Source organism: Solea senegalensis, linkage group LG1 (genome assembly GCF_019176455.1).
Source record: "Solea senegalensis isolate Sse05_10M linkage group LG1, IFAPA_SoseM_1, whole genome shotgun sequence".
Classification (NCBI taxonomy): Eukaryota; Metazoa; Chordata; class Actinopteri; order Pleuronectiformes; family Soleidae; genus Solea; species Solea senegalensis.
Window position 1 is genome coordinate 36,398,759 of NC_058021.1, and position 27,399 is coordinate 36,426,157.

Consider the following 27,399-nt stretch of genomic DNA (forward strand, 5'->3'; position numbering starts at 1 on the left):
GTACATAATATAGATAAATACACCATGCTGGGAGCCTATGGCCCTCTGCACATCATCAGTGTGTTTTGAAAAGCAATGACATCAAACCTCATTAGCGTTGGCATTAGCTCACATGCTGCTCAAAGGTCAAACACATTCAACTTTGACATTGTTTGTCATAACCTTTGAAGTGCACAACCAGTCACGACTGAGCCGTCAGTTTACAGAGCGCAACTGTAAAACCGCCACCGTCTCTTACAGCCGTCCAACACTCTGGACAGAAAGACCTTAGCAGGACAGACACTGTGCCACAGGGCTGCTTCCTTTGTCATAAGGCTCGCGTTACCATACTGACTGATGTCATCTTCGGATTCTTTCCCCACAATGTCCCCACATTTGGTGAGAAGGGATATTTATTCACCGAGCCCAGAGGACTGCCTCTTCATGGAACTCTGGCTCCTGATTGGATAAACTGCAATTCTTATTTTCTCCTACTATGTCCTGAAACTGGGAGTCCCATGCCACTGATCAAACATGCTAATCAATAATAGCTGTCAGAATATAGCGTCACTGAACACAGATTTAACTCCAACAGTTCAGTAACAGTAACAGTAAGTATTTCTGGTTGGCACTGGAATTGTTTACATATGTCTGCTGCAATGGTGTAAATATAGGTAAGTATAGTTTTTCTTCCTGGACAGTCTTTTTTTTTCTTTTTTTTATAATTTAATTAAAGGGTGAATGTAGTTTCTAGTTGGACACTGTGTAAAACAACCTCCCTGAAGAAATCAGTCTGGTAAGCTTTTGAATGCCTTTTAAAAAATAGTGCATTCACGTCACGTCAGCTGTAGTGTCATCTCCAGCAGACATATTTTTTTCGTGGCCGAGGTAGTTGTTTTCCAAAGCACCACATTAGATGTAAGTGTTGTATACCTGCTATGGTCTGGCAGTTGTTATTCAACCAAATAACCTATTTTAACTAAAGTGCATGGCTCACAAATGAAAAAAACATCAGGGAGGCTGTGGACCAAAACGTTATGCTGGTAATAAAACCTCTGGCCATATGAGTGTTTGTGTTCCACAACCCTCCCCCGGGGCCTTACCTGAGCCGGGGTTGTGTTTGTCTGTGTTGGAGGATGTGTGAGAGGTGGAGGTGGAGGCCACCCTCTGGTCTGAACTCATGCTGTCCTGCCCCAGTGCTGAGCTGGACTTTCTTGGTTTCTTGTCAGTCAGGTGCAGCGGGGAACTCTTCTTTGGAGGCTGCAGTGGTCGCCGTGGCCTGGCAGTGGCGTTGACCTTCAGCCAGGCTTGGGCTTTGTACTCCACGATCTCTCCGTAGTTCGCCCGCGTCACCCTGCACTCGTACAGGCCCTCGTCGTTCTTGCCGACCCTGGAGATCTGCAGCTTGTGTGAGATGTCGTTGCCCTGGACCTTCACTGTCTGTTAGAGTGATTAAAAGAGACCGCAGTGTCATAACAGTGAACACACTTGTAGAATAACACGCTGACAGTCAAGGTGCAGCTTTACAGAGATGACAACGATTATTGCATGTGATAAATATATTGTTTAGATCATTGACTGGCAGCTTCTCAACTGCGTCTTATTAGCTCCGACAGGTTTTTCTTGCATCCTGTGGAGTATGAACGCTCTGAATGACCTTTTCACATAAAATGGAGTCAAAAACTTCCCACTTATTGGCCTTGAGCATTCAATTTAGAGATGCCTGGTACATCACATTACATCGCTGTGATATTAGCATTCAACATGATTCACAAGGAACTTTCTGCAGAGAAGTGTGGGATCGGATGTCAAGAGAAAACATTATAGTCTATCCAAAATGTGTTCTTTGGGTGGTTCGTTCTATTAAATTAGCAATAAACACAAGAGAACTGAGAGGTAGAGTCAATGCTTACACTTAAAACACCAGGGCAAGGATTTTGTCTGTGTGTGTGTGTGTGTGTGGGGAGGGGGCGTCTTTATCAATTCAAGCTAAAATCCTAATCAGTCACTGGGGATTATCCTTTAACCCCATTAAATGTTCTTTGATCCTTCAAAGTCAAGGAAACTGCGAGGGGAAGAAAAAGCGTCAGTGAGAATGAAGAAGAAGTTTGGACTGTGTTGAAGGACTGTGCTGTGGAGTCTGCCGCAGATTATCACAGGAAGAAGAAGCGCATTGAACTTCTGATTGCATTGCACCTCGTAGTGCACATCCTGCCGGAGCGTTTCGAAACAGAAGAAGGGTGTTAAAGTATCACAGGTTTAAATACTAACCAACATCCAACCATGATTCAACCGTGTATCACAGAGAGGGAGAGGACACAACCGCACTTACTGTGTCTCCTCCAGCCAAAGCTGAGATGGTCACCAGGTGACCGTGACTCAGACTCTACCACAGACTGGTGACGGCTCAGTAATGTCTGTGAATGGTGACGACAGAGTCAGGACGTCCAGTGTGGACCATGAAACAGAAACATTTCAGATGTCGGGGCAGCAGCACTGAGAGACACTTGTCATCAGACAACTGCGTGCTAACAACGCCACAGAGGGGAGAGCCTGGTGTTCACTGTAGCAGCAGCAGCAGCAGCAGTGACGGAGACACCAGCTCCTCATACTCAGCTGCAGCCTTACGGGAAGGCGATGGTTGCCATCGGCATCTCCTGACAAGAGTGCTACAGGAAGATGTGGAGGAAGAGGATGAAGTAAGAAGAAGAGGGTGATAAAGAACAAGAAGGGGCAGAAGATGAGGATGAAGAAGAGGAGGGAGCAGCTGGTTTGGAGGCCTTTGGTACAGGTCATAGCTGCTGCCTTCTCGATGACACGTTTACATGAAGTCCAGCGCAATGCAAGGTCACAAGCAGTGAGGTTAATTCAGTTGCTATGGGTCCAGTGAGTGGTGCTGATAACCAGGAGAAGCCCATTTCTGTTGAGGATCGAAGAGGAACTGCCTCTGGAAGAAGGCCGCCTGTGCACTGATCTTACTCAGGAGAAGCTGTGCTCAGACAAAAGCGATTTATTCTGGTCAATCTAGCGAATTGTGAGGGAACAACGTATCCTCTAAGAAGATGGAATATTGATGGAGTTATTAGTTAAAGACATTTTTCCCACTTGCCAGACAGAAATGGATCATTATCTCTCAATCCATCTCACAGGTATCATTGTTAGATTTTTTTAGGAAGTGGAAGACGTCAAGCTGGATTGATAATCCACATCCACAATTGTGATTATGTGATTAAGGGGAAGACAAACTATAGTCAGACAGCTATTTATACTATGTGGGTGCTCACCCCTTTTTTATATACACGCTTCGACAAGCAAGTGGAGCTAACCGCAGAAGATGACTATGACCTGGATGACTGAGAACGGTGACATCTTTGAGAAATGTAATCTAGTGCAGAGAACATACCTTTGTTCAAGCAATTTAAAATCAACTGTGTAGTATGTATATATATTATTGATCATAGTATCATAAAAAATACACGTAAGTAAAAATACAAAATATGAATAAATAACAAGTACTCTAATGTGTAAATGAGGCAGAAAAGTACTTTGTCATTTGGAGTTACGGTCAGATGCAAAGACGTATTTTTAAGGAGAGTAAATGAGAGTGATTTAAAATGTCAGCCGGTCGAAGTACTTTCTTATCTATCTTCATTGCAGTATCTGCATTTATATATGTATGCTGCAATCTAGTATCAAGGTTTTAACTGGTAACATTTCCATGGGCCTGATTAGAACTGTTTGAATGGAAAGCTCTTCTTAGCGCAGACCTGCACATGCAGAGGGGCAGGAATAAAGGGGCAAACTCGTCTCCCAAGCCATGAAAGCAGAAAGTGAACCAATGTGACAGTAATAATACACTGCACACTGATTTCTTTGATTACCCCTTTCTTTTGCTGAAGGTGTATTATTAGGGGAAATCAGTTGCTGTTGTGTTTGGATGGGATGAAATGCTGCCAACTTTGGTTCCCACAGCACACGTCTAAGAAGCGCTGAGTTACAACCGCAGGGGATCAAATTCGTCTCAAATTTGGAGCTTCAAAATAGATTTGCACAACTTACACTTATTTTTGTTCCCTCGTCATCAGGATCAGGCTCTGGTATCATCTCCATCTGGAATAAAAAAACAGAAAGCAACAGAGAGGGAGTATTATTATTTTCAGAGTAATACAACCAAAAAAAAAAAGCCACATTGACCACATGATCAGACTGAGTGTGAGCACTGGGGCTGTTCTGCCTTCAAATATGTCACTTTTTAAAAATGTATTTTTAGATTCCGTAAGTGCTTCTGCAGAGGAATCAAGCAGAGCCTCCAAAACACTACAGTGAGCCAGCAAGGGAAAAACTGGTTCAGACCAGCATGCTGTGCAACAAACTAACAGCTTTATGGGACAAATGATGCCTCCAAATGTGCATCAGTCTGTGCAGTGAAAGTAATAATACCAATGAAAAACTTACGATGAATAATAAAATGTCAGAAGGTTCAGCCAGTTTTTTTAGTGAGAAAAGAAAGTAAGAAATGCATAAAACAAAGAAACGCAGAATACCAAAACCTCCTGGGATCGTGAAATGTTCCTGTTTGCGTCCCAGTGGCATCATTCTAGTACGGTGGCAAGCGCTATGTCTACTGCCTACATCATGAGCCAGGCATCGATTTTAGAGCCTATAATTTATTTATCCCACATCGGATGCCAAATGCTGACTACAAAGCTGAAGTAGACCAATGGTTGTGAAGCTGAAAAGAAGAACTGAGGAGGAGGAGGAGTGAGGAAGTTTCTCCACAGCTGAGACAATCTGGGTTTTTTTAAAAAAAGGAAGGGCAGGAGAGGGATAAGATGGCTACTTATGAGCATTTGCTGGAGAGAGCATTATTTCAAGGACTGTAATTACTTTGGAGAAATGGGGCGCTTTTCTCTGGAGGATGTTCAGCAGACAGGTGATTAATGAGCAGAATTAGGAGCCGTAACTCTCCCTGTCTGCATGTATGCATGACTCTTACATCTCCACTCCACGGATCGACCTGGCATCCTCCATTGTATCAGGGAGACATCTTTAACAGTGAGGCAGGATGAATGGTCCTCTGCCTCTGTATTGGACTATCTAGGGCCATCCATGTTTAGCCTTCTCGTCAGCGAACGCCACAGTGCACATACTGACTGTTTTGGCGGCGACAAAGAAGACGGAGCGAAGCGGTTTCAATTCTTATTACACATTTCATTATGGGAAATCCTGTGAGGCTGTTCAAATGGCTTTTCATCACAACACAGCTGAACTCCATTACTCTGTAGCTTCCAGCATCTAATTATTAACGCAGTTTTGGTGGTATATAAAATCAGTGCTTTTCAGTCTTTGTATTTATATTTAAAAGCTTTTCTATCAAAGCGTCACGGCTCAATTGAAACGGTGTTCTTTTTCTTACCAAAGACGCAGGAATAGATATATACTGAAGTGTACATAACGTAGACTGTAACTGTTTTATTCTTGATTTTTAAAAAAAAAAAAAGAAATAAACTACACTACCCACAATGCAATGTTACGCAAATTCTCTCACACTCATCCATGAGCAGCCCATTTCCTAGCATTCCTCTTACCCATTCACATGTGGCCGTCAGGAGCAATGTGGGGTTAAATGTCTTGGGGTTAAGACTAGAGGAGACGGGATTCAAACCCACAACTGAGCCTGGCCATCCCACAACAACTGCTACTTTTAATAATAAACCTATAAAACATCGTGTTAAATGTGTTGCTTCATGTGCACACACACCCCCCTGCTGGTCAACTGCCAGATATATTATTATTACACGTATTATTACATTATTATTATTATATTACACAGTGCTGCGATGCACTGATGCGGGTATGATTATATATTAGGTAATTGTATCAATTTGTAATGCACTCAAGACTGTCCAGTAACTGCCATGTTCATCCTGTGTTACCACAAAGAGGAGAATATGGAGGTTTCCACGTGTTTTACAAGCAGCAAGTGTTAAAAAAGAGTAACATCATTGAACTAGTTCTCTTGCGTTTTTTTTCTTACTCAAACAACGTGAAACACGTCTGCGTGTGATCTGTTCTTTACATCGTAAGGTCTCAATCTGATTAAGTCAAAGGACATAAACCAGTAGTGGAGTGACACTGCTGTTATGAAATAAATCATAAAGTCAAATAACTGTTGACAATTAGAAGCTACAGATAGCTTCTAAAGGTTTTCTTTTTTTGTTGTTGTTTTCATTTAACCATTTATTTGAGTCTGCCAACAAAAATAGGTCCGCAACTGGACCAGCTTGCCTGTTGCCAGGCAACACAAACAATAAGCATTTGTTTGCACCCAGAGGAAAAAGATATTGAGATCTTTGTTGGCGATTTGTAAGTTTTAATGAAGTTGTATTGTTTCCATAGAGTTATTGTTCCATTGCTCTATTGTTTCCTGCTTTTAGTCTCCAGAAACGTTTGTTTGTTTGTTGTTTGTTTTGGTTCTTTTTGTCTCTCTATCTTTTGTCACCATGCTCAGAGTGTGTGTCTCACCTGTGCACACTCACTGCCATGTTCTCTCTCACCTGAAGTCCCACTCTATGGCTGCGGTTGGTGTAAGATGTATGTGTTCCTGCCCCTGTGCAGACAGCTGGTTTACCCCCAGGGGAATGTTGGTATAGCAGAAGGTGTCTGTTGCAGCTACCTCCCTCCTGGGCTGCAGATAGAAAGCTTTTGCACCTGTTGGAACTTTCCTCAGGTATTTTGAGATGCCACCGGGCAAAGGGAGATTTTCCCCTCTCACATTGTGCCCCGTTACTTCTGGAAACAATTTTAATTTAATTATAATGTTAGGTTTCTTGCACCTTTACTGACCTTCTGTAGCTCCCTCCCTCTCTCTGCTGTACAGTGTACAGTTCCCCTCTGAGTGTATATTGTTCTCTGACATATATACGAGCCAACCACGCTATTTTGGTATCATTGATAACGCTAATTTAAATTGTATAGGTTTAATGGGGCCTTTTTGGCTCGGGCTTGCTGAATTGTTGCACTCAGTGCTACGTGACGCTGCAGAGATTCATTGTGCCTTCCCTTGTTGTTGTTTATGTGCGAACAGGAGGTTAGGAAACAGGAACAGAGGACAACTGTGTGCTTCATTGTCTTCTGTGTTCATGTGTGTGTTTACTTTTCATGTTCATGAAAACAAGTAGGGTTTTTGTGCAGAATGTGCAGCTCACACACACACACACACACACACACGATATATTGTTTTATATGTTAAATGAAAGCTGCATTAAGTAACACAGTGCTGTTGATGAGGGTACTGATGGTGTTTTGTTGTCTTCCGCAGAGTCCTGATTAAATACTGAAAACACAATCAATGAGAGTTGTCATCCTTGGCCTTGACGACACATTTGTACACAGATTCTACAACATGGAGCTGGTACAAAAGCGCCAATCCCTAAATCACCAGCTGGGGCTTCAGTCTCTCATGACTCGTGACACGTGTTACTAACAAGTAAGGAGATTTGATTGGAGGAAAAGTGCAGAATCCTAAAAGTGGTGTTGTTTCAAAGTTCTGAACGGCCACTCTGAAGCTTTTTAAACTGTGAAGAACAGGCTGTTACTGAGAGTTAATGAATGAATGAATGAATGAATGAAACCCTTACTGACCCAGAAAGTGAAATTCCCTTGTACTGAGAGTACCATAAAGTTAACCATTAAAAAAAAAAAGGCCAGACAGCATTTGTCCTACATGACTTGCACCAAACAATCAAACAAATGTGTTAAAATTTGTAACAAAGTCATTCAGTGTGTGTAAAAATATTTCACCCCAGACTGTTGCTTTGAATTCAAAGGCACTGAAACAAAAAAGACTTTATGAGTCTGAAACCATTATTCACCCAGAACTGTATAAGTGCAATTAACATAATAGTGAGATAATGGATGTACAATATCAATTAAGAATCCTGACATTTATTACCCAGTGTAAAAGACATTTATCTGTCACTGAGACGTTGCTTTGTGTGTCCTTAAAAGGAAGCGATAACATGTTAGATTTATACCTTTTACAGAGAATAATCACTCCCGTTTAATTTAACTGCTTCAATTCATCAATGACTTCTTATCTAAATGTGTACCTGACGAATGTCCCACAAGTAAGTTTTGAGCCTGCGACAGCAAAGACACTTTAGAAGTAAGTTTCCATTATTTTCCCATTTATATGTCATTTCTATCGCGTGAGTGCTTTTCTGAGCCAAAGCTGCAGCTGCTTGAAAGTATCTCAATTTCAATCGCTTGTCTCTTTTTTTGCGAAACCCTTTAACCATGACATGCTGCCGTCCTTCTGCCATGTCTCTAACAGACTCCTCGCAATATGTGCTCTGTGATTACTGGGCATCCTAGACTTTTCAAAGATACACAGGGGCTAAATTACGGTCAAGTCAACACCATCATGGACCTTTCTTGTCTGTTTTTCTATCACGCTGCCGGCACAGCCATCAGGAGCACCGCATGGTTAAGAGCCTTGCCCAGGGGCACATCGGCATGCAGCCTTTGAACAACCACTGAGCTACAGTCACATGGATGGACACGGTCCCTTTTACACCTGGCCTTAGAATGTGTTTTCTGTGATTAGATAGCGATCAGATAACTCTTCACCACATGCATTTACATCCACTATTGGGTACTAACGTGCGTCTCCGGTTGATCCGAATGCTATCCAATCACAGTCTCCCCCTCTTACATCGTCTCCCCCTCCGTGCGTGCCATGTCAGCCTCATATGAAGGACTCCTCTTTGCTTTCCGACGGGGGGGAAATCAACAAAAACAGAGGAGCCCGCACAGCTCTGTCACTGCTTTTACATTAGCTGTGCTCGGTGTCAGTGGTCAGGTGCTCTCTGATTGCAATCTGATAAGAGAACAGGCATTTAGATGCCATGTAAAGGGGGGTCAAACTCTGGACATGGACCCCTGTTATCTCAAGCTTACAGAGGAGGGAATATGACAACAGTTATCACCACCCAGTCAACATTACATGATTTATTCAATGTGACAATGCTATATCTTATGAGCCTTTAAAAATATAATTTTATTACATATTTAATGTCCACAAGGCCCATGTTTGTCTGCTACTGAAAATCAAATACATTGATTTCTGCAAAGTTTTTTGGACGGATGAGCCAAGAAAGAATCCATTGAGTTTTGGTGCAGATTCAGATAAGAGTGTGTATCCAGGAGGGAGGTATAATGCTGACAGCTTGGAAGCTGTTTATATCCAGCCTGAAACGCACAATGATTCATGTAGTTAGATGCAAATAATAGGTAAAGATCTTTTTAATTATTGTTATTATTATTATTATTATTGTTGTTGTTGTTATTATTATTATTATTATTATTATTATTATTATTATTATTATTATTATTATTATCATTAACAATAAAGTTAGCATTAAAATTAAGTTTATTGTTGAAGGTTCACGTTGCAACTAACTCTCCCTCAACTCACCCTTCCAAGTGTGTTGGAGTACTTCATTTGTTGTTAATTGTATTTTATATAATACATATTGTAAACAGTTTGAGCTAACTCATATCCATACTCAGTACCAGACTTGCATTAACACTTTGACTGTGTTTTGTCACGCGAGTCTACAATAGATGTCTCATTTTAATGTTTGATTGGCAGTCATTAGGCTAATTAGTGCTGATGCATTCACTTAGTATAATATGAATGCACACATAACGGGAAGGGGTGGATTTGATTATATTTACTTAGGTTGCTTTGTCTTCACTGTGTCTGTGTCTATGCTCTGGAAGTGGTTCCCATGTTCAATTTCCAATGTATTCTACAGTAACTGAGTAGAGTAACAGTATATATTTTTTTAATTCTACAGATTATGTCCTGGTTCTTAAGTATCCATTATAAGACCATTTGCTGATCCATAATGTAAGGATTGTGTGGAACACTCATGTCTACGTGTTTCTATGCAGAGGTTTTAATTTCCATTATGACATTAGGAACTGTTACAGAGTAAATTAATGTTTATAATTAATGCCTCTCGTTTGCACATGGGGTAATGGGATTAGTTGCTCAGAGGCGTTCTTATGGCTTCTCACTGTAATGAAACCATTTGCCGAATGATGGTCTGACGCACAGAAATGTTAATCTATGAATCGTCTGTGCACCTGCCTCATGTGGAAAGTCTTCTTTTGCTCTGAAACGTGACCGACTGTCACTTTTTTCACCACGTCTGCAACTTGCATGGACAATACCGTTCAGTGCTCGATGAGTTCTTTTCCTGAGATCAGCACAATGATGCAGGTACGCAATATGCTGTGAGAGGAGAGCGAGAGTGAAAGTACGAGCGTCAGTGAACGCATCACAGCCAAGCAGAAACCCAGCTGCGAGCTTTATGCCCCTGGTAGGGTTACCAAAAGCCCTCAGTGAGTGACTGGACAAAGAGTGGTTCATAAAGACCTCCTACGAAGAATAAAACAAATGAACATCACTCTCCCCTGCCCAGATGCGGGTCTCCAGGGCCCCCCTTTGGAGCCAGGCTTGGAGTTGGGGCTTGATGGCGAGCCAGTGGTGGCCAGGCTGCACCCATGGGGCCCGAACAGGCATAGCCCGATGAGTCAACGTGGGTCCGCCTTCCCATAGGCCCACCACCCATAAGAGGTGCCATGGAGGTTGGGTGCAGTGTGAGTTGGGTGGTGGTCGAAGGCGAGAACCATGGCGATCCAACCCTCGGCTGCAGAAGCTGGCACTAGGGACGTGGAACTGGCGGGAAGGAGCCTGGGCTGGTGCGTGAGGTTCCCGACGGGTTGGACCCAAGCCATTCCACTGTGGAGTTGCCCCTGGTGCCAAGCAGAAGTGGGCCTACTTATCGCCCCCAGGCTCGGAGCCTGTATGTTGGGGTTCACCCCGTCCTCGGTGGATGAGAGTTTTGTTTGTGCCTTAGCACCAAACAGCTGTTCAGTGTACCCATCCTTCTTGGAGTCCCTGGAGGGGGTGCAGGGAGACTTCAATGCTCACATGATAGTTAGACCTGGACCCCTCCAGGTCTAACTATATTTGTGATTGGGAGGAATGGCCACTCGCTGGACGCCTCAGTATTTCCCCAGAAGAGCTGGACGAAGCAGCCGGGGAGAGCTTCTCTGATCAAGCGAGACTGTCCTCCGATGATACGTACATACAGGTCGTATGCAGGAATTACGTCCTATGTCTACGTCTACGTGTCAACTCTCAACTTGAAGGTTATATTGATACCTTTTACAAGAAATGTCATTGTACTTGTTTTGGAAACTGTGAGCGAGGGAGAGTGTGTGTGTGTGTGTGTGAGAGAGAGAGATTTCATATGATATATTTGGAATTTCTGGCACAATCTTTCAATTAAAATAAAATTGAGGATGAGTCAACTCACTGTTTAAAATGTACTACAATTATAACACTGCTGACAGGTACATCCCACTATAATTAAAAATGAATACTAATGCAGACAGTTCTGCTCATTTCTCTGCTTTTACTTAATAATCACCTGTTACACAATAGAAATAGCTAATTTAGACATTAGGGATTTGTTAATGTTATTCACACCTGCTCCACCGTCAGCCACTGTGTCAACTGTGCAAATTAGCACTCATCTCAATAATTTGCAAACATTACGTTAACAATCAACTAACAACTTTTCTCATGATAATGTGTGTTTTTAAATTCACACAGTGCTGCAAAAGTGAGATTTATTGTGGTGTGATAAAGGTTTTTCAACATGTCTGTATGGATTCTTCGAGTAAATTAGGCTAATCGTTTATGCCCGAAAGAAAATAAATAGTGATAATTTGGTGTGTTTGAAAAATAGCAAGTCTTCAGTACGGCGGAGTTATTTGTCTTGTCAAAAATACTTTTTATTTGTACCACATTATCATATTGCCATGGCAACTGTATATTTTTGTGTGTGGCCTGGAGATCATTTGCATTAATTCTAATCCAAAATTTGATGTCCTTAGCAACTGAAAATGTTTTACGATGCATGTCGATCACCTTTTGTACTCATTAACAGATGTAAGAAAAAACATGATCCTAAATCAAACTTTATTATTATTCTCACACCTCTTGGCTGCCGTTCCCTTGACATCTGGAGCCATTTTATTATTAGCTGCTGCTTTGTTGTCGGTGCTGTTAAACTGGCGAAATGTGCTCAATGTCACATAATGTCAGGGCATTTTCTAACGCAGCGTTAATGGGGTTTGATGGCAGGATGTAGCTGCCACATCTCAGTGAAACTCTCTTACTCTCTTTTTTTCATGAGACATATAACCACAAGGGAATGTACACATTGTCATTTTTCTTGTCTGTTCATGAGGAACGTAGAACATAATGAGCTGGCTGTCAAAGTACAGGCCATTTCAGAGGCAAAGTGAGAGAATCTGTGTTGATTCTTTTTATTATATTGACAAAAAAAAAAACATCTGCAGAAGGCAACAGAGAAACTGGAGGAACTAAAAGAATGGACAAACATTCTTCTTTATTTGATGTAGTGAAAAGACAGCTGTTATAAGTGATGCTAGGGTCTCTGTGGTTGTACAGTGAGGACATGATAAACAGGCCGTCTATTCACTATTCAAAAACATGACATTACTGAAATAGATGTTTTACATATTTTATTAATCCACACTCTAAAAGTGGAAAACCGACAACCACCTTTATTAAGAAAGCAGAATCTCCAGTGATCTGTGGTGAAGACAAGGAAATCATTCATCCATTAAACTGTAATCCTGGGTCAAGATTTAAGATTATTTATTATATTGGTCTGCCATTAGCTTAGATGTCATTATATCTTTAGGGCTAAACAAAAGTTGATCTTTGTCATCTTTAACAAACTGTCCGATATTACGATTCATCTCACAAACAAGATTATTGGGTAAAAGCTAACATGTTACTCATTTGTAGTATTTTGAAAACAGCCACTGTTAATATGTGTTGAGTAAATATTCAACTGGTAAAGTAAAGTCAACATTACATGACACAATGGTTTGGTGAGAAATCGGTCACGTCCCCAAATTCATACAGCACACAATTGTTCCGCTGCCTAGACTTCATCCATTCGTCTCCGTTTTACTTTCAAAACAATGGTCGCGGTTATGCACCAGGGCAGACACGGGAAGCTGAGTCTCTTCTCTGCAGAAAGTTCTACTTATGAGAAACGACAATGGTCACTTCTTTAATCAAGCCATTGGTCAAGGTGTGGTGGATAAGAACCAGTCAGAATTAGACTGTCGGGAACTCAGGCTACAGTTGTAGCATTCATAGGATGGAGGACTGTCTTTATCTCAGTATGCTAGCTTTAATGGGGAATTGATTCATTAAATAAGGTGTAAATCAGCCACTTTGTTCATCATTCCGAGTCTTGCTACCATCGAACAACTTTAAAAGATTTAGGCTGAGAACAAAAATCGGTCGTCTCAGTCCATGTGAATGAATCTGAAGACTCATTCAAATGTATTGATCCCACCCCAGTCCATACACAACCAGCCTCTACAAACAGTACACATGTTTAAAAGGGAACCAAAGTAAAACACAATAACCCGATACATAAATATTAAAGTGACAATTCCTTAAAAGTGTGTTATGCAGCCTGACTGCAGAAGGAATAAATGACTTGGAATAGCGGTTCGTTTTGTGAGGGGTTCACTGTAACGTCGGCGCGAAGGCATCACGGAGAATTCCATCACATGAAATGATGGTTTTGTGTGATTTCTGTTTCTCTTAAAGGGAACCAAAGTCCCTCCAGTGAACTTTACCATGTTTGTGTTGCTCTTTCTCTTCAGTTATGTCCTGCTTTAACTCGAGTGCATGTGCAGAGTGTCCAGCTCAACTGGACTCTCTTTGTGTTAGTCTGACTTTGAGTGCCACTGCAGGTGGACTTCCATGTTTACATGTATTCTAAAAGTACAGTGGTAATCGGATTTGTGGCTCTGAAATGCTGGCGTGTATGGCCAGTGGATGTTTTCAGAGCAGAATTGATGCATTTTTAAACCAAACCAAAACAAAGTAATGTGCCTTAGTTTAAGAGTTAAACACAACAAGGCGTCTCAGTCGAACGGTTGAATCTCCACTAAAGCTCAGCTGGAATCCCACTCCCTGCTGCAGTAGATGAGCGCGTGTGTTGTTAGTCGGACTGAAGAGCATCCGACTGGACCTGAGCGGCATTTTGCAGGTAGGTTTACATGCTGTTTAATGTGCTGCAGCTGAGCAGCTAATTGGCTTTCTTGCCTGTGAACTGACTTTGGCAATATTTGTTCTGGTCGCTCATCCAATGAGCTGAGGTGCAGGACAAACTGTGCGTTCCTGTCTGTAACTGAGATGAGACGAGATGAGGAGCCTTAAATGGGAGAGAGTGGGTTGTTTATCAGAGTGTGCAGCAGGCTGTTGCTGCTGTTTGGCTGCGTGTGACTGCCTCTGCCTGTGATCCCTCATGCTGATGTTAGTGGTTTATTCAAGATAAGATAACGATGGCAGAAGGGAAAATTACATGGAGACCTCAGTGTGTTGGCAAATAAAACTACGGATATTTTAGTGGAGGCACCAATTTGAAAACACAAAGTTTAAACTAACTAACTAAATAGCTCCCTTGGGGCTCAGTGTTTTACAAAGCAGGCAGCCATTGTTTTTTGCAGCGGACAAACCAAATGACATTATATCTCAAAAATGCTAATGTTCAAATTGAACCTCTCCTTCCAAACCTTAAATATTTTTCATTTGCTAATTGTTGTACCACTTAGAAAGTGATCGTCTCTCACTTCTAAATTGTTGAAGCAAACATCCCATGTAAAATCACCTGAACTCTACAACGCAGCCCAGAGTACAGGATCATATCTCGCCACTGTGCGTATCTGCAAGCCAGAGATAAGTGTGAGCTCACGTTTCTGAACTAAAATGACATCACTTATCTACATGTCTACAGATGTGCATATAAACGTGACCGCTTCAGGTGCTTCCGGCTGAGCTGAGGAGATGAAAGGCGATGAAAACCATTTCCTGGTAATGCATGTGGTAAAGTTTACAGTCACAGAATAGGTCAAGAAAAAAAGTCTCAAAAGTCCTTTCCATAAAAACACAGCAGAATGAGTTCATGATTATAATATATAATAATGTATTATTATTGTATGTATTTGCTGTTTATAGCTTTGAAAGTGTTCAGTAATCAAATGTACAATGTTATATCTGAAGAAACAGAACCTGCACAAAGACAACATTGCCATATTCTACAGAAAAGAGATAATTGCATCATTGTTCCTGGGAGACTGCTCCGCTATAAAGTTGGATTTAACGTGTCCTTCCATAACCACAGCAGTTATTTTTCTACTCCAGCCGAAACACAACTGTTTGTGAAGTGTTTATTTAGTTTAAAATAAGCTCATTTGTCTTGTAGAACTCATATAAACAGAACCCTCAGAAGGGAAAACAGTGCTGCATGTGTGCGGTGCATGCATTGATACTCAATGACAGGTCTTCACTCCTCAGCTGGTGTCACCTGATCTGCAGCAGTTCCAGTGTTTTGGGTTTTTTTGTACCCTCATCAGCTGCCACATGTTCATTGATTTGCAATCATTATTAACACGGATGATTATTCGATTACTGTTCTAATGGTTCAAATCATATGTCCTGTTTACAGCGGCATCATTAGAACTTTGATTCACTTGAGCTCCTCCTGTCTCTTCTTGCTCTGTCTCACCTGTGCGCGCACACACACACACACACACACACACACTGACAGCACACACATCTGTACAGTCACTGACATCAGAGTGTAAATAAAGAGTGTGAGGACATCAGATTTGACCATAAGTGGTATCAGGAGATCTATCGACTATGCATTTACGTGTGAACAGTCACGTCTGCTGTGCAAGAATAACTGCAATGTGAAATTAGTGTGATTTGAAAATAAGAGCCAGGAATAAGGACCAATTTTAAAGCCTGGTGTGAACAGTCATACTTTACTGTGTCTACATGAGATCAGATCACTGACGACCGGTATTAATAAATGGACGGGGCCATCATGGGTGTACATTTGGAGTGCATAAAGAACAAAGTGCCTCCTTATTACAATGCTCACTGACTCCAGCTTAAAGATGTGTTGGTTCTACGCTCGGTTGTTAACCCTAATTACATCTCACAGCTGACACGGGTCCCATTCACATGCAAACACTAATCCCCTTCACAGCCCATTGGTTTATGACAAGAGCAATGTTAATTACATGTAAAGCCTGCAATTGTGCGTGTGGAAAACATGAAAGTACTCGGATTGTGTACAATTACTCCATTACGTCATCCAGTGAAGAGGAAATGATCCTTTGACAAGCCAATGTTACAGGAATTAAAGACCAAAGGAGCGCATTTAATGGGACGTTAGATGGTCTCAAAGTGGCAGAAGCTGATTCCATGGACGTCACATGACCTGTATCTTCCATCATATCAATACTCTGGCAGCCACATTAGTGTTGGAATGAGGACACATTGGTCCCACTGCACAGCGTTTAGGTTAAACATCAAAAAGTGTGTCCTCTTTCCTGCTACAGTTTTCACAAATAGCCACGGAGGTGACCTTTAGGCACTTGACTCGCTTTGTGTTGGGATGTCAAAATCCCACAGGTTTAACTCCAACCAATTACACTCAACTGTCTACAATGTGCTGCTGCTGGAACAATGTAAACTCTACATTATTACACCCATAACAGAGACATGTGAAAAAAACATACTGGAGGCACATGGAACAAATAACAACCTCACCATAAACAAAGGAAGCAGGAGAACGGTGATGTGTACACATGGGCTGAAATCTAAGAAGATGCAGGTGAAACTGTGGGGACGACACATGAGGAGGACTCGATATTATCAAAGCAGACTAACAGGGTTTGTTTTCCAACCATTGAAACGAGATCTGAGAATGTCACACGTTTAATTATTATGACTGAATTTGACATTACATTTCTTGTCACTCTTTAAGTTTCTAACTGCATTTTGTATGCTACAATGTTCGCAACCATCTTGATCTTGATGTGTGAACTCTAAATACTGTAGAAATCACAGCATTGCAGGAGCAGGCAGATTCTTTTAGAAAACACTATTTTGAAGTCACATACTTCTGGAAGGGACCTTTTCATTATTATTTTAATTACATTTTATTTTGTGCTGCTGTCATGGCCAAGTAAAAGGTGACATGGGAGGAAAGAATTGCTAGATTTAAATGATTAAATTTGTTAGAAAGATGTATTATTAATACTAAATTCATATTTTTGCTTTTGAAAATATATATATAAAAATACTCCATTCACTAAAACACCTTAATTACTTATTTATTTTTTCCTTTGAGATAATGTTTAAGCCTGGTCACTGTAATATTGCTTGCATCTGTAATTATTGTAATTAGGCAGCTATGTTTGTGCATATGCCTTCTGTCCCCAGATAGACATTTTAATCAGTATGGTGTAATAGGAATTTCATATTGCTTTGTCTTAAATTACAATCTTCCATTTTCTTGTTTGTTAGCTCTTATCAACATGTACACAAGCACTGAATGCGTCCAAATATAGCCTTGACTGCACATCTTAAAACCGGCCACTGCTTCTGCTGCTAATGCTGTTGTTGTTGTTGTTGATAAAAGCATATTACCGACTGATCAGATGAATACACGTACACTGACGTATATCGACAATACGTACTGCTGCTTTAAGCTACAATAGGCAGAAGGAGAAGGAAAGACTATGTTGTCTTTGTAACATTGTGCACGTTAAACAGAGATCAAAGGTACAACGTTCAGAGTTCAAGTTCAAGTCGTTCTGTGGTCATTATGTTCACGGGCGTCACACAACAATGTAATTACATTTGCATAACACTTCCTGACAAATAAAGCATTTGTATTGCTTTTGCATTTGTATCCCACTTCTGAGGCACATTCATTGCAGAGTTCAAAGTGGGGATGGGGAGGTGGGGAACTGAGGCCCAGGGCCAAACACACATACATAATTCAGTAATGCAGAGGGGCCGCTTTGTTTGGATCAAAAAAAAAGAAGAGGAAAAAAAAAAAAATCAAAGGTTAACAGCCCATATTATTAGACAGTCGTAAATGTGTCAGGAGAAGAGAAATAATAAATCCGTCAGACAGGAGCGCTGAACAAAACTTCCTCACAAGTCAACGACAAAACATCACATTTGTCACTAACTCCACAATCAATACATATGATAGATGTGCTGTTAGACATGAGGTCACTATCATGACATTGATTGTTATTGATGACAATGATATAACCGGTAGCATATACGTCTGTCAATATGTCAGGCAACGCGTCGCTTTACTGGCAGGTCGTGTAGATGGTGGATAGATAGTATCAGGGTCACACAATAGTGATCTCTGACGGCGTTGAAACCAGGACTGGGACGACTCATTTCTGCAGAACCTTTTCCTGCCAACATAGACAAGCGCTCTACACCTGATACACCTGAGTGTCAAGACCACTGAGGCAAGGTCTTTGTCGGGGGGGTGGATTTGATTCTGCTCGCACATAAAAGTGATGCCAAATGTTTCAAAGTCAAAGCACAGAATTGCACAGACTGATGAACTTTATGTTCCTTTACTTCCTTTGGCCTGACTGCTAGCCCCGCCCTTGTTTGTTTGTTTCTTGTTATCCCCAACCTCAGACTAAAGAGATTAAAGAGAACACCCGCATCCTTTGTGCTTTGTAACTCCTGTTTATCACACTGCTGAAGAGTAGAGGCACCTCCTCCATTACATTATACTGATACTGGAGATAATTACACTCCAAAAATGACCCTGGATGTCCCACCTTTGGCTGTGAAGCCCCAACACTGACACACTACTTCCATGCCCATGTTAATAAATTGTTTTGTTCAAAGCAAATGCCATGTCAAATGTGGCCAGAAAAAAACCTCCCACCAAAAATCAATTCCAAATATTTTTATTATAAACAGTCCCATACAAAAGTATCTCATTGTAGCCCTGTGGAAAATCTAGAAGACAAAAGTTTGTAACATTCATAACAAAGGTAAACAAATAATATAGTACATTCATACATGGTATAGATAGGAGTTTAAAAAAAAAAAAAGACTTGCATATTAAAACTACTCAAATGTCAAATGTTATTTCAAGTTCAATTTCTTGTATTGTGTTACTGGATTTAAAATGTATATTTGTGTTACTTTTATATTAAGCTTATTATGCTGGAAGTTATTATGAGAAAGAAATTCACATTTCTATTTCTTTATTTTCTGAGGTCATGTGTCAAAGAGAGGGGGAGAGGAGGAGGAGGTGGAGGAGGCGTGGCACGGCACAGCTTGCAGGTGCTGCGGTGCTACATGATTTAAGTTATCAGTGGAAACACGTGACCCACATATTTCCTGAAGTTGGTTCCTGTGTTACTGGAGTACTCGAAACGTGAACTCTGTATGTTCAGTGGAGCGACTGTTGTGAACAATTTCATCCGACGAGGAGTCTACGTTCAGACAGTTAGCCACCTGCGTTAGCCTAGCTCTACGGTGAGCAAGAAGCTACCACTCTGGGATGCTAAGGGACGTAGGTTCGCCGACACATCGGAGCTGCTGTGAGCGACACTGCACGGGAATCGGGAGAGAGGAGCTTTGTGGGCACTTTCTGCTCAGGAAACTGTGAGTTGCCATCAGTTTTTTTTCCTTCTTCTAACTCGGGAGAGTGGAGCAGCTGCCTTTTGGGTTAGCTACTACGTAAGCAAGCAGCACATCAGGCCCGCGGCAAACTAAAATTGGTATTTATAACTATCTTACCGGCTATAGGGCTTAAGTTTTATTGTAATTTAATGAAGTTTAAAGGAACCATTATTTGAGTTGGGACTTTAATGTGTGCTTGAAGTGAGTTTTTGTTTGGTGTTGGTAAGTCCAATAAGAGGGTGTGTAACCCAAGTGAACCACACTTTCTTTTAATTTGACCGTTTGAAACTGAAGAATATTGTTTTGATTATTTGACTGTGTGATTTAAATGTGAACATGAGTAAATTGTTATTTTCAGTCCTGTGTGAATATTAATTTTCTTATGGTAGGTTGCTTTGAGAACGCGTGTGAAGGTGTATTGATCATAATCTAAAGTGGTTTTACTCTTCTATTTCTATTGATCACAGTAAAAAGACTAAACCAGACGAACATATTTATAGTTAGAGGTAACACTTTATTTAAAGAACCCAAGCTCGTCACCTCTACTTCTACCCAAAGTGGCACGGGTATGTCTGCATAAGCAGAGAAGGACAGTGTGTGTGAGTGATGTGAAGAAACAGTGATATTCAGGGCTGTTCTTCACCAGTCGAGCGTTAGGTTTACAGGATTTAATCTTGCATTATGTTGTTTTCGTATGATCTGAGGCACCAAATATTGTTCACAATCCAATTATCAAAAATATTTCTGGATATGAAAACATCTTGAGCACAGGCTGTGCAAGAAAAACAACATAAGAGCAGCAAGATGAGTGTGTGTTTCCAGCTCAGCCAAATAAAACGTGGGCTGAATATAAACTGGTAACTGTTGCATAGCACTCTATTCATCAGTATTTCATTTACGGCTGCAACATGTCAATCTGCTGGTTGCACAAGAGGAAAAACTCGCCATAATGGGTCGACTTTATTCAACATTGTGGCAAACCATGCAGTTGTTTTGATTTATTTCTGTGTGCATCTGAAACCAAACCAGTCGCCATATGTGTCGGCATACCACATATATGTTTTTCATATTTCCAAACTAAACTTACAGATGTGCATATGTTAGTGTTTTAATCATCTGTGTCGCTTTTGGTAGAGAGGAGTAGTTATGGATGAGTGTGTCCTAAAGGGCGAGACAAAATATGACGGTTTTCCTTCACCGAAACTCATCATCCGTCATAAAAATGTCCCAGAATCCTCTCACAACAATCCGAACAATAAAAGTCTGTAGTCTTGAACAGTGTAGCAGACATTTTGGAGGTCTTGCTTTCCATAAAAAACTCACTGGAATCATAACACAGAAACAATCTGCAACAAATCTTCCACTGCGTGGCATATGTAAGATAACTCATTTTCCATCTTCATTACACCATAGAATTATGCAACAGATCTTGTGGCTTTTGGTGCGGAGCAGGTCTCACACGGTGCTGCATCTTTTTTATTTGGCATAAAACTTAAAACAGTTCTCAAAAAAGCTGTGACTGTGTTATAAAATAAATGCCACTAAGATAATAATGTTGGATTTTTAGATTCAACTTTAGATTAGTAGTGTTGACGTACAGACCAAACCTCCAAAAGTGTTGTAAGACAGTGAGACCACACCCTGGAGACGATAGACGAAACGTCATCACTCTGTTTATTCTGCTCTTTGATTATCGGTAAATGAATTAATCAACTAGGTTCAAACCTCATCAGTTGGGGACAGTCCCACCACTCTGAAGTGTAAACACTGTCTCATTTGAAGTGTGTAGGTCTGATGTTCTCAGTGCAGGAAGTAGACAAGTCAAGGTGGCTCAACTGTCATGTGAAAATACCCCATGGTGATTAAAAGGTCCTCAGATGGAAATAGCATTCCTGAGTAAATCACAATGGATATGTAAATGTAAAGTGTCTGTATTCTGGTGGGATATCTTGGATATAAGTGACAGAGCTCCCATTCACTGTGGAGTTTGGTCTGCTTAACAGAAGCTCCCACACATCAACTGTGTGTCACACAACTTACTGGCTGTATTTTCTACTACTGGACATTTCAATAAACTGGTATATTAACCCTTCATTTCTAATATTGCCTTGTTGAGACTTTTGTTCTAAATAGTTAAGAATCTGTTATTGAAGATTTATTTAGTCTAGTTATATGGTGAGATTTAACACTCATACCCTCAACCTCTGAGTTGAATAGAAAAGATTGAGTATCATGTCCTGTAAACTGTTGAGTTACATTTCTGACCTCTGAACACTTCAACCTAGGCATTAGGGCTAATCTTCTATGTGGAAAAAGGTCACTGAGTGTTTTTTATAATATAAACCATCCCTGAACTAGACCGATGTCAGATTTCTTGAATTCTTAAAGGGTTTACATTTTAAATGATTGGTTAACTTTAATTTCCAACAATATTTAAAAGTAAAGTTAATTGTTGTTTAAATGGAGTCAGATTAAATAAATATTTACTATACTTTACTTTGGAAAACCTCTTGCTAACGCCGGAAAGACAGAATACTTTTTGGGGAGAGATTGTTACTTGGTGGTAGATATTTCCTCCCCTACAGTGTCAACATGTTGAAAGTGATTCAAGCTCTGGATTGAGTATTACTCTTAAAACCCTGAAGGTTTAAAACAATCTGGCTGTGAAGTAAGTCCAAAACCACTCAGACAGTGATTTATTGAGAAATGACATTAAATTGGATTCAAGTATTGCACATATTTCATGAAATAAACCATCCATTATTTGCTACTTTATTTGAATAACTTCTAAAATAAACATTAACTGAGCTATATATGTCCTGATGCCAGAATACTCGCCTCTGAATCTCACATTCCAATCTGCAAGAGATCTTTGACATTTGGACTCAGACTGCAGTCATGCGGCTTCTCTCAGCTGTTCACTCCACACCGCTGCCATCTTCAAATTCTTGTGCACTGCATCACTTTAGAAATGTACACCATTTGACAAAATGAGACATTCAGATATGTTTTCGCTTTGCAAAATGTACAAATGTAATGTTCACATCTTGTTTACAGAAAAATGAAACGGGAACGTTTTTAGGAGAACAGGCTGTAGCGCCATGACTGCATATTATAATATTCATGCTGATTTGAGGCACATGAATGATTGGATGAAAATATCTAATTGGTTTTGTAATTTTTCTGACATTTATTGTGATGGCAGTTAACTTTGTGATAGAAGTTTTTATTTTTAATAAGTTTCATTAATACAGTAATGAGAACACGTCAATGTTCACTTTTTTTAAAAGTGGCCTAAAAAAAGAACAAATAAATTGCATCCTTTGTGATTTGCAAATTGCATTTTTTTGTCAAACTGCAATTTCAATTTAAAAGCAATTAACTGTTCAGCTGTGGTCGACCGAGTGTTGGCAGTAATTCATTATTCATTACTGAAGTCAATTTTGTATTAAGCAGAAATATGTAAAGCAAAGTTTTTACAGTGAAGTGACTGTAAAGTAGCTGCTTTTCGTTGGTCTTGCATTAAAAATTCAAATGAATTTACTTCCACATGAATAAAAAAAAAACTGTGCTGAATATTAAGACTCAGCATTTCTCCTTCTTCTTCTTCTTGTCTACGTTTGTAGGTTGGCACAAAGCGGAAGTGCAACCAATAATGTAGTGGAAACACTCACATGCCCAAAAGAGCATGATGAACAAGCATGGAAATGAATCTGCACCTTTGAGGAGCCCTTAATTGATTTGGCAGTTTAATTTTTGTCCTTGCTAGCTAATCCATTTCCAGGGAGACGTAGAAGGTGAAACGGCAAGGCTGAAAATGAGGGAGGACAGAGGCAAAGGCAGCCTCTGATGAATACTGAATGAAATGAGAGAGTCTGAGTGAAATGTCAATTCAAGACGACGGCGCGCAGAATGACAAAGTACTGACTACTCACAAAACGAATGGCTAATGAGCGCAGAGAAGTGACATTTGAGAACGCTGCATTGTCACTTCTTCGCCTGAGTTTTCCGGGCGGAGCTTGGATGTTCTTCACACTGTCAACTTCCACTCACAATTGAGTGAAAAAAAAACTGAAATAAAAGCAACAGTGGTCTGTCCAAATCTATCGGAACTTACTTACTCGACTGTTAGAGAGATTAAGTCTCCCCTCCTCCTTTTCTATCAGCGACAACACCGCAAATGACAAATACCATGCCAAAAAAATAACAATGAATTAGTGTCACATAATACAAAAAATGTCCCACTATAACATGTGTTTTATGTGATTACGCCAACATGTCATGTTCCACAATGTCATGTTATAAATGATGTTGCTATAACATTACTTTTGTTCATATTATGTCGTGATAAATGATGTTAATGTGAACTGGTAATTGACCTTTTACAATGAAGTGGACTCAGCATGGCCCCAAATAAATACCTGGACATCCCAGCATGAAGTAGATTTTTCATTTGGCTGAAATTAAAATTGTTGGACTTATTATTACTGTTATTATTATTACTATATCATTTATTTTACAATCACCTGATTGAGGTGAGATACTTTCTGGTGCGCACGAGAAAGTATCTTGTGTGCACCAGAGACGTTTAGTTTTTTTTTTTCTTTTTGATGTCCCTTTAGGGGCTCCGTATTTATAACATATTTTGGACATTAAACAATTTATTAAGTTTCTAATAATAGACTGTAGGTTTAAGTAGTGAATCATCCACAACTGTCGTGTTACTGCGGTGTGATTTAGTGGAAAAAAACAATATTAAACTTCAGTTTATAGTTATACACTTAACAAGATATATTGGGGGGGGGAAAAAAAAAAAAAACCTTAATCTTTTCTATTGAGAAAATATTTTCATCAAGTTGAGTTGACTTGTGCTTTTAAGTTCAACCACTTTGAAAATCACATCTATTATAATGTGTCAGCAAACTCAAAACACAGTTCAGCCATATTTAGTGATGATCTTAGCACAATTGGGTCCAACCGCGTAGACTGTAGAGGTGTGCAGGACAGATCCCTAATGAGTGCACAAAAGCTTTACAAGAGGCTTTGAAGCATATACCCATGCCCAAGAAGAGAGTTTGTGTTTAAAGCTCGACACGTACAGTAACGGTGAGAGGCAGCAGGGATGATAGCTGTGGAGCAGTGTCTGTAAAAAGGTCTTTGAAATAAGATGACAATTACAATTGCAGCTGCACAAGACAAGAAAAGTCAACTTGAATGTGTCAGCAGAGAGAAGAAGAGGAGAAAATTTTGGTGCTGTTACTTCTATAATGTTTCTGTGTGTGTGTGTACATATATATATATATATACATATATGTAATGTCTCTTTCTTCCATTTAAAAAGGATAAGATGTTTGTTTGCTTGAACCTAATGACTTTGCCATCATTGAAAAACTATGGCATTTAGGTTTATGGAAGGACTGCACTCACCACTGCGCTGCATGTAAACATCAGTGGAAAACAGATGTGCAGAAAAACCAACCTAAATGCTTCAAGAATTACCAGAGAAATTGGGACATAACCTTGTTGAGGACTGACAATCATAGGCGATCATCACCGAGGAAAAACACCTCTCCACGTATGTCTTGTCTGGTTTAGAGAATAGTCTTCATGTCATATGAAATATAACGTGTTTCGTGGTCCTGTAGAGGGCAGTATGAGTTCTAGTGTTTCAACATCAAGCTAAACTATGTGATTATTAAATAATATTACTGTATTTTCTATGAGAGTAGAAAGTAGAACGTGATCATAGAATAAATCTATGCTAGCTCTGTGTCACAGTTTGACAGGCTTTTCTCACTTGTAAACTGCTCAGCCAAAGTCCATAAAGAGCATCAGCCATTTTACATCATGGCACGCAGGAGTTGTTTATCCACTGCTGCCTGCATCACTAAGTTGAAATGTGTCACGTTTTGTGACTCTGGTGTCGTCAATCCTTCGCTCAGATTTACCTGCACAACACAACCTTGCCAAATGAGGCAGCTCATGTGTCTCTGACACCTACGAACACTGATTTTCTCTGTTTGTACATCACTTTGGTGCGGTGGAGTGAGCCGTTTACCAACTCTCGCTCCCAGCCAAAAAAGTCTGAGTAACGGCGGGATCAAACGCCAAAAAATATTCTTCAGCATATCACAGACATGAGCTTTTTGTCTTGTAGTTAAAATAGTTTTTTTTCTTGTGTCCCAGCAGGCAGCCATGTGATCAGTAACCTGAACTATGCATTTAAAGTAACATGCAGTGGCTTTGACTGGCGACAATAACACGGTGTTAAAGCTGCATTTTAAAAGCAGCACAAGTTAATTCATCCAAGGGAAATAAGAGCAAGAACAATGCGTATAGTTGTCAATCAACCACCTGTCACGCCTGTATGAGTTATTACTCATGTCTATCAGGAACAAAGGCAGAATTAGGTGGAGATTACTACAAAGACCACACTTTGAAACAGGGGAAGATGAGGAAGATTGATGGCTGATTGTAAAATTACTACTACCACAGGAAGCTCCTCTTAAGTGATTTTAACTGTATTTGATACAGTTAAATATTGAATTTTTACAGGACAATACTTAGAAGCACATTAGCATACTCATTACTCCACATGACCAGTGCAGTTACTGTAAAAAGCAGTATTTATAAAGGGAGATACTGCTAAATCACAGTAAAGTTGCAGTCCAACAGCTGTCACTTTACAATGATTTATTATAAAATGATACAGTAACCCACTGTGAAAGCATAGTAGTCACACTTAAATTTGCTGTGACGTATTGATCAATGTACAGTCAAATGTTTTACAGTGTAGAGTAAGTACTAGAATGTATTTTCTATGACTTTATAAAGTGAGTAAAACTCACTGAAGCATTGCTGTGTCGTGGTGTCACATTTTTGTATATCACTGTTGAAGAAAACACAAAATCCCCCATCGACCGTAATACTTTGAACGTCCTGTGTTTACTAGATAATTATTAACTTTGGTACTCAGTGTTGGATGGAAACAATCACACTGAACCATTTAAATCTGAATGAATAGAGACCAATCTGAATATTATTTAAATTAAGACCATCATTTTTACATGTTATATACTGTGCTATTAAAAGCACAGCTTACATTTTAGTTTGTCAGATTTTGCATTTCACTTTATGTGAGTTTGTAAGTCTAAATTCACATCTTGCGAGGCTTTTCTTTTGTCTCTTATTTGCTGTGAGTTTTGAAAGGTATCACCAGACCAGGAGGGCAATTCATCTTAACACCTTTTCAAAGCCACCACTCGTAAAGCAGCCTCGTCTCCAGAGTCCCGTCGCATTAGCACAATCTGTGATTTATGCTGTTATAACACAGACGCTGGAGAGAAGAGAGGAGGATGTATGTCAGTATTTTCTTTTTTTTCAGAGTGCATTTGTCTCTCATAAAAGCTTTCACCACATGCTAGCCTGGAAGTCAACTTAAGCTGTACTTCCAGCGCCGTAAAGAGGAAGATATTTAACTATTGATCATTTGAAACTGCACTAGACTGCACACACGGCTTCCTCGTGTTTACCAACCAACCCGATGTGTGGTGTTTAATAGCAAAAGAATACCGAGGGGGAAAAAAGGAAGAGAGAGCATCTATCATTTCCTGCAAAAATTGGAAAAATCAGCCTCTGAGGAAGCATCACATGGTGTATTTTTTTTCTGTTCTGCTCATAAATTGTGATCTTTCAATACCTCCTTTTCTCTGAGGAGGCTTCCTGGCAGCTGTCGTTTCTAACAATGTGAA

General features: G+C 40.1%; 1 protein-coding gene across 1 annotated transcript in view; it reads right to left on the minus strand.

Annotated features, from left to right (window-relative positions):
- vstm2a (V-set and transmembrane domain containing 2A) overlaps positions 1-27,399 on the minus strand; it is an 86,625-nt gene that overhangs the window by 12,812 nt on the left and 46,414 nt on the right. Inside the window, exons 3-4 of the mRNA XM_044040784.1 lie at positions 4,039-4,089; positions 1,083-1,419 (exon numbers count right to left, since the gene is read on the minus strand). Coding sequence (XP_043896719.1) covers positions 1,083-1,419; positions 4,039-4,089 — 388 coding nt within the window. The remainder of the gene's footprint in view (positions 1-1,082; positions 1,420-4,038; positions 4,090-27,399) is intronic.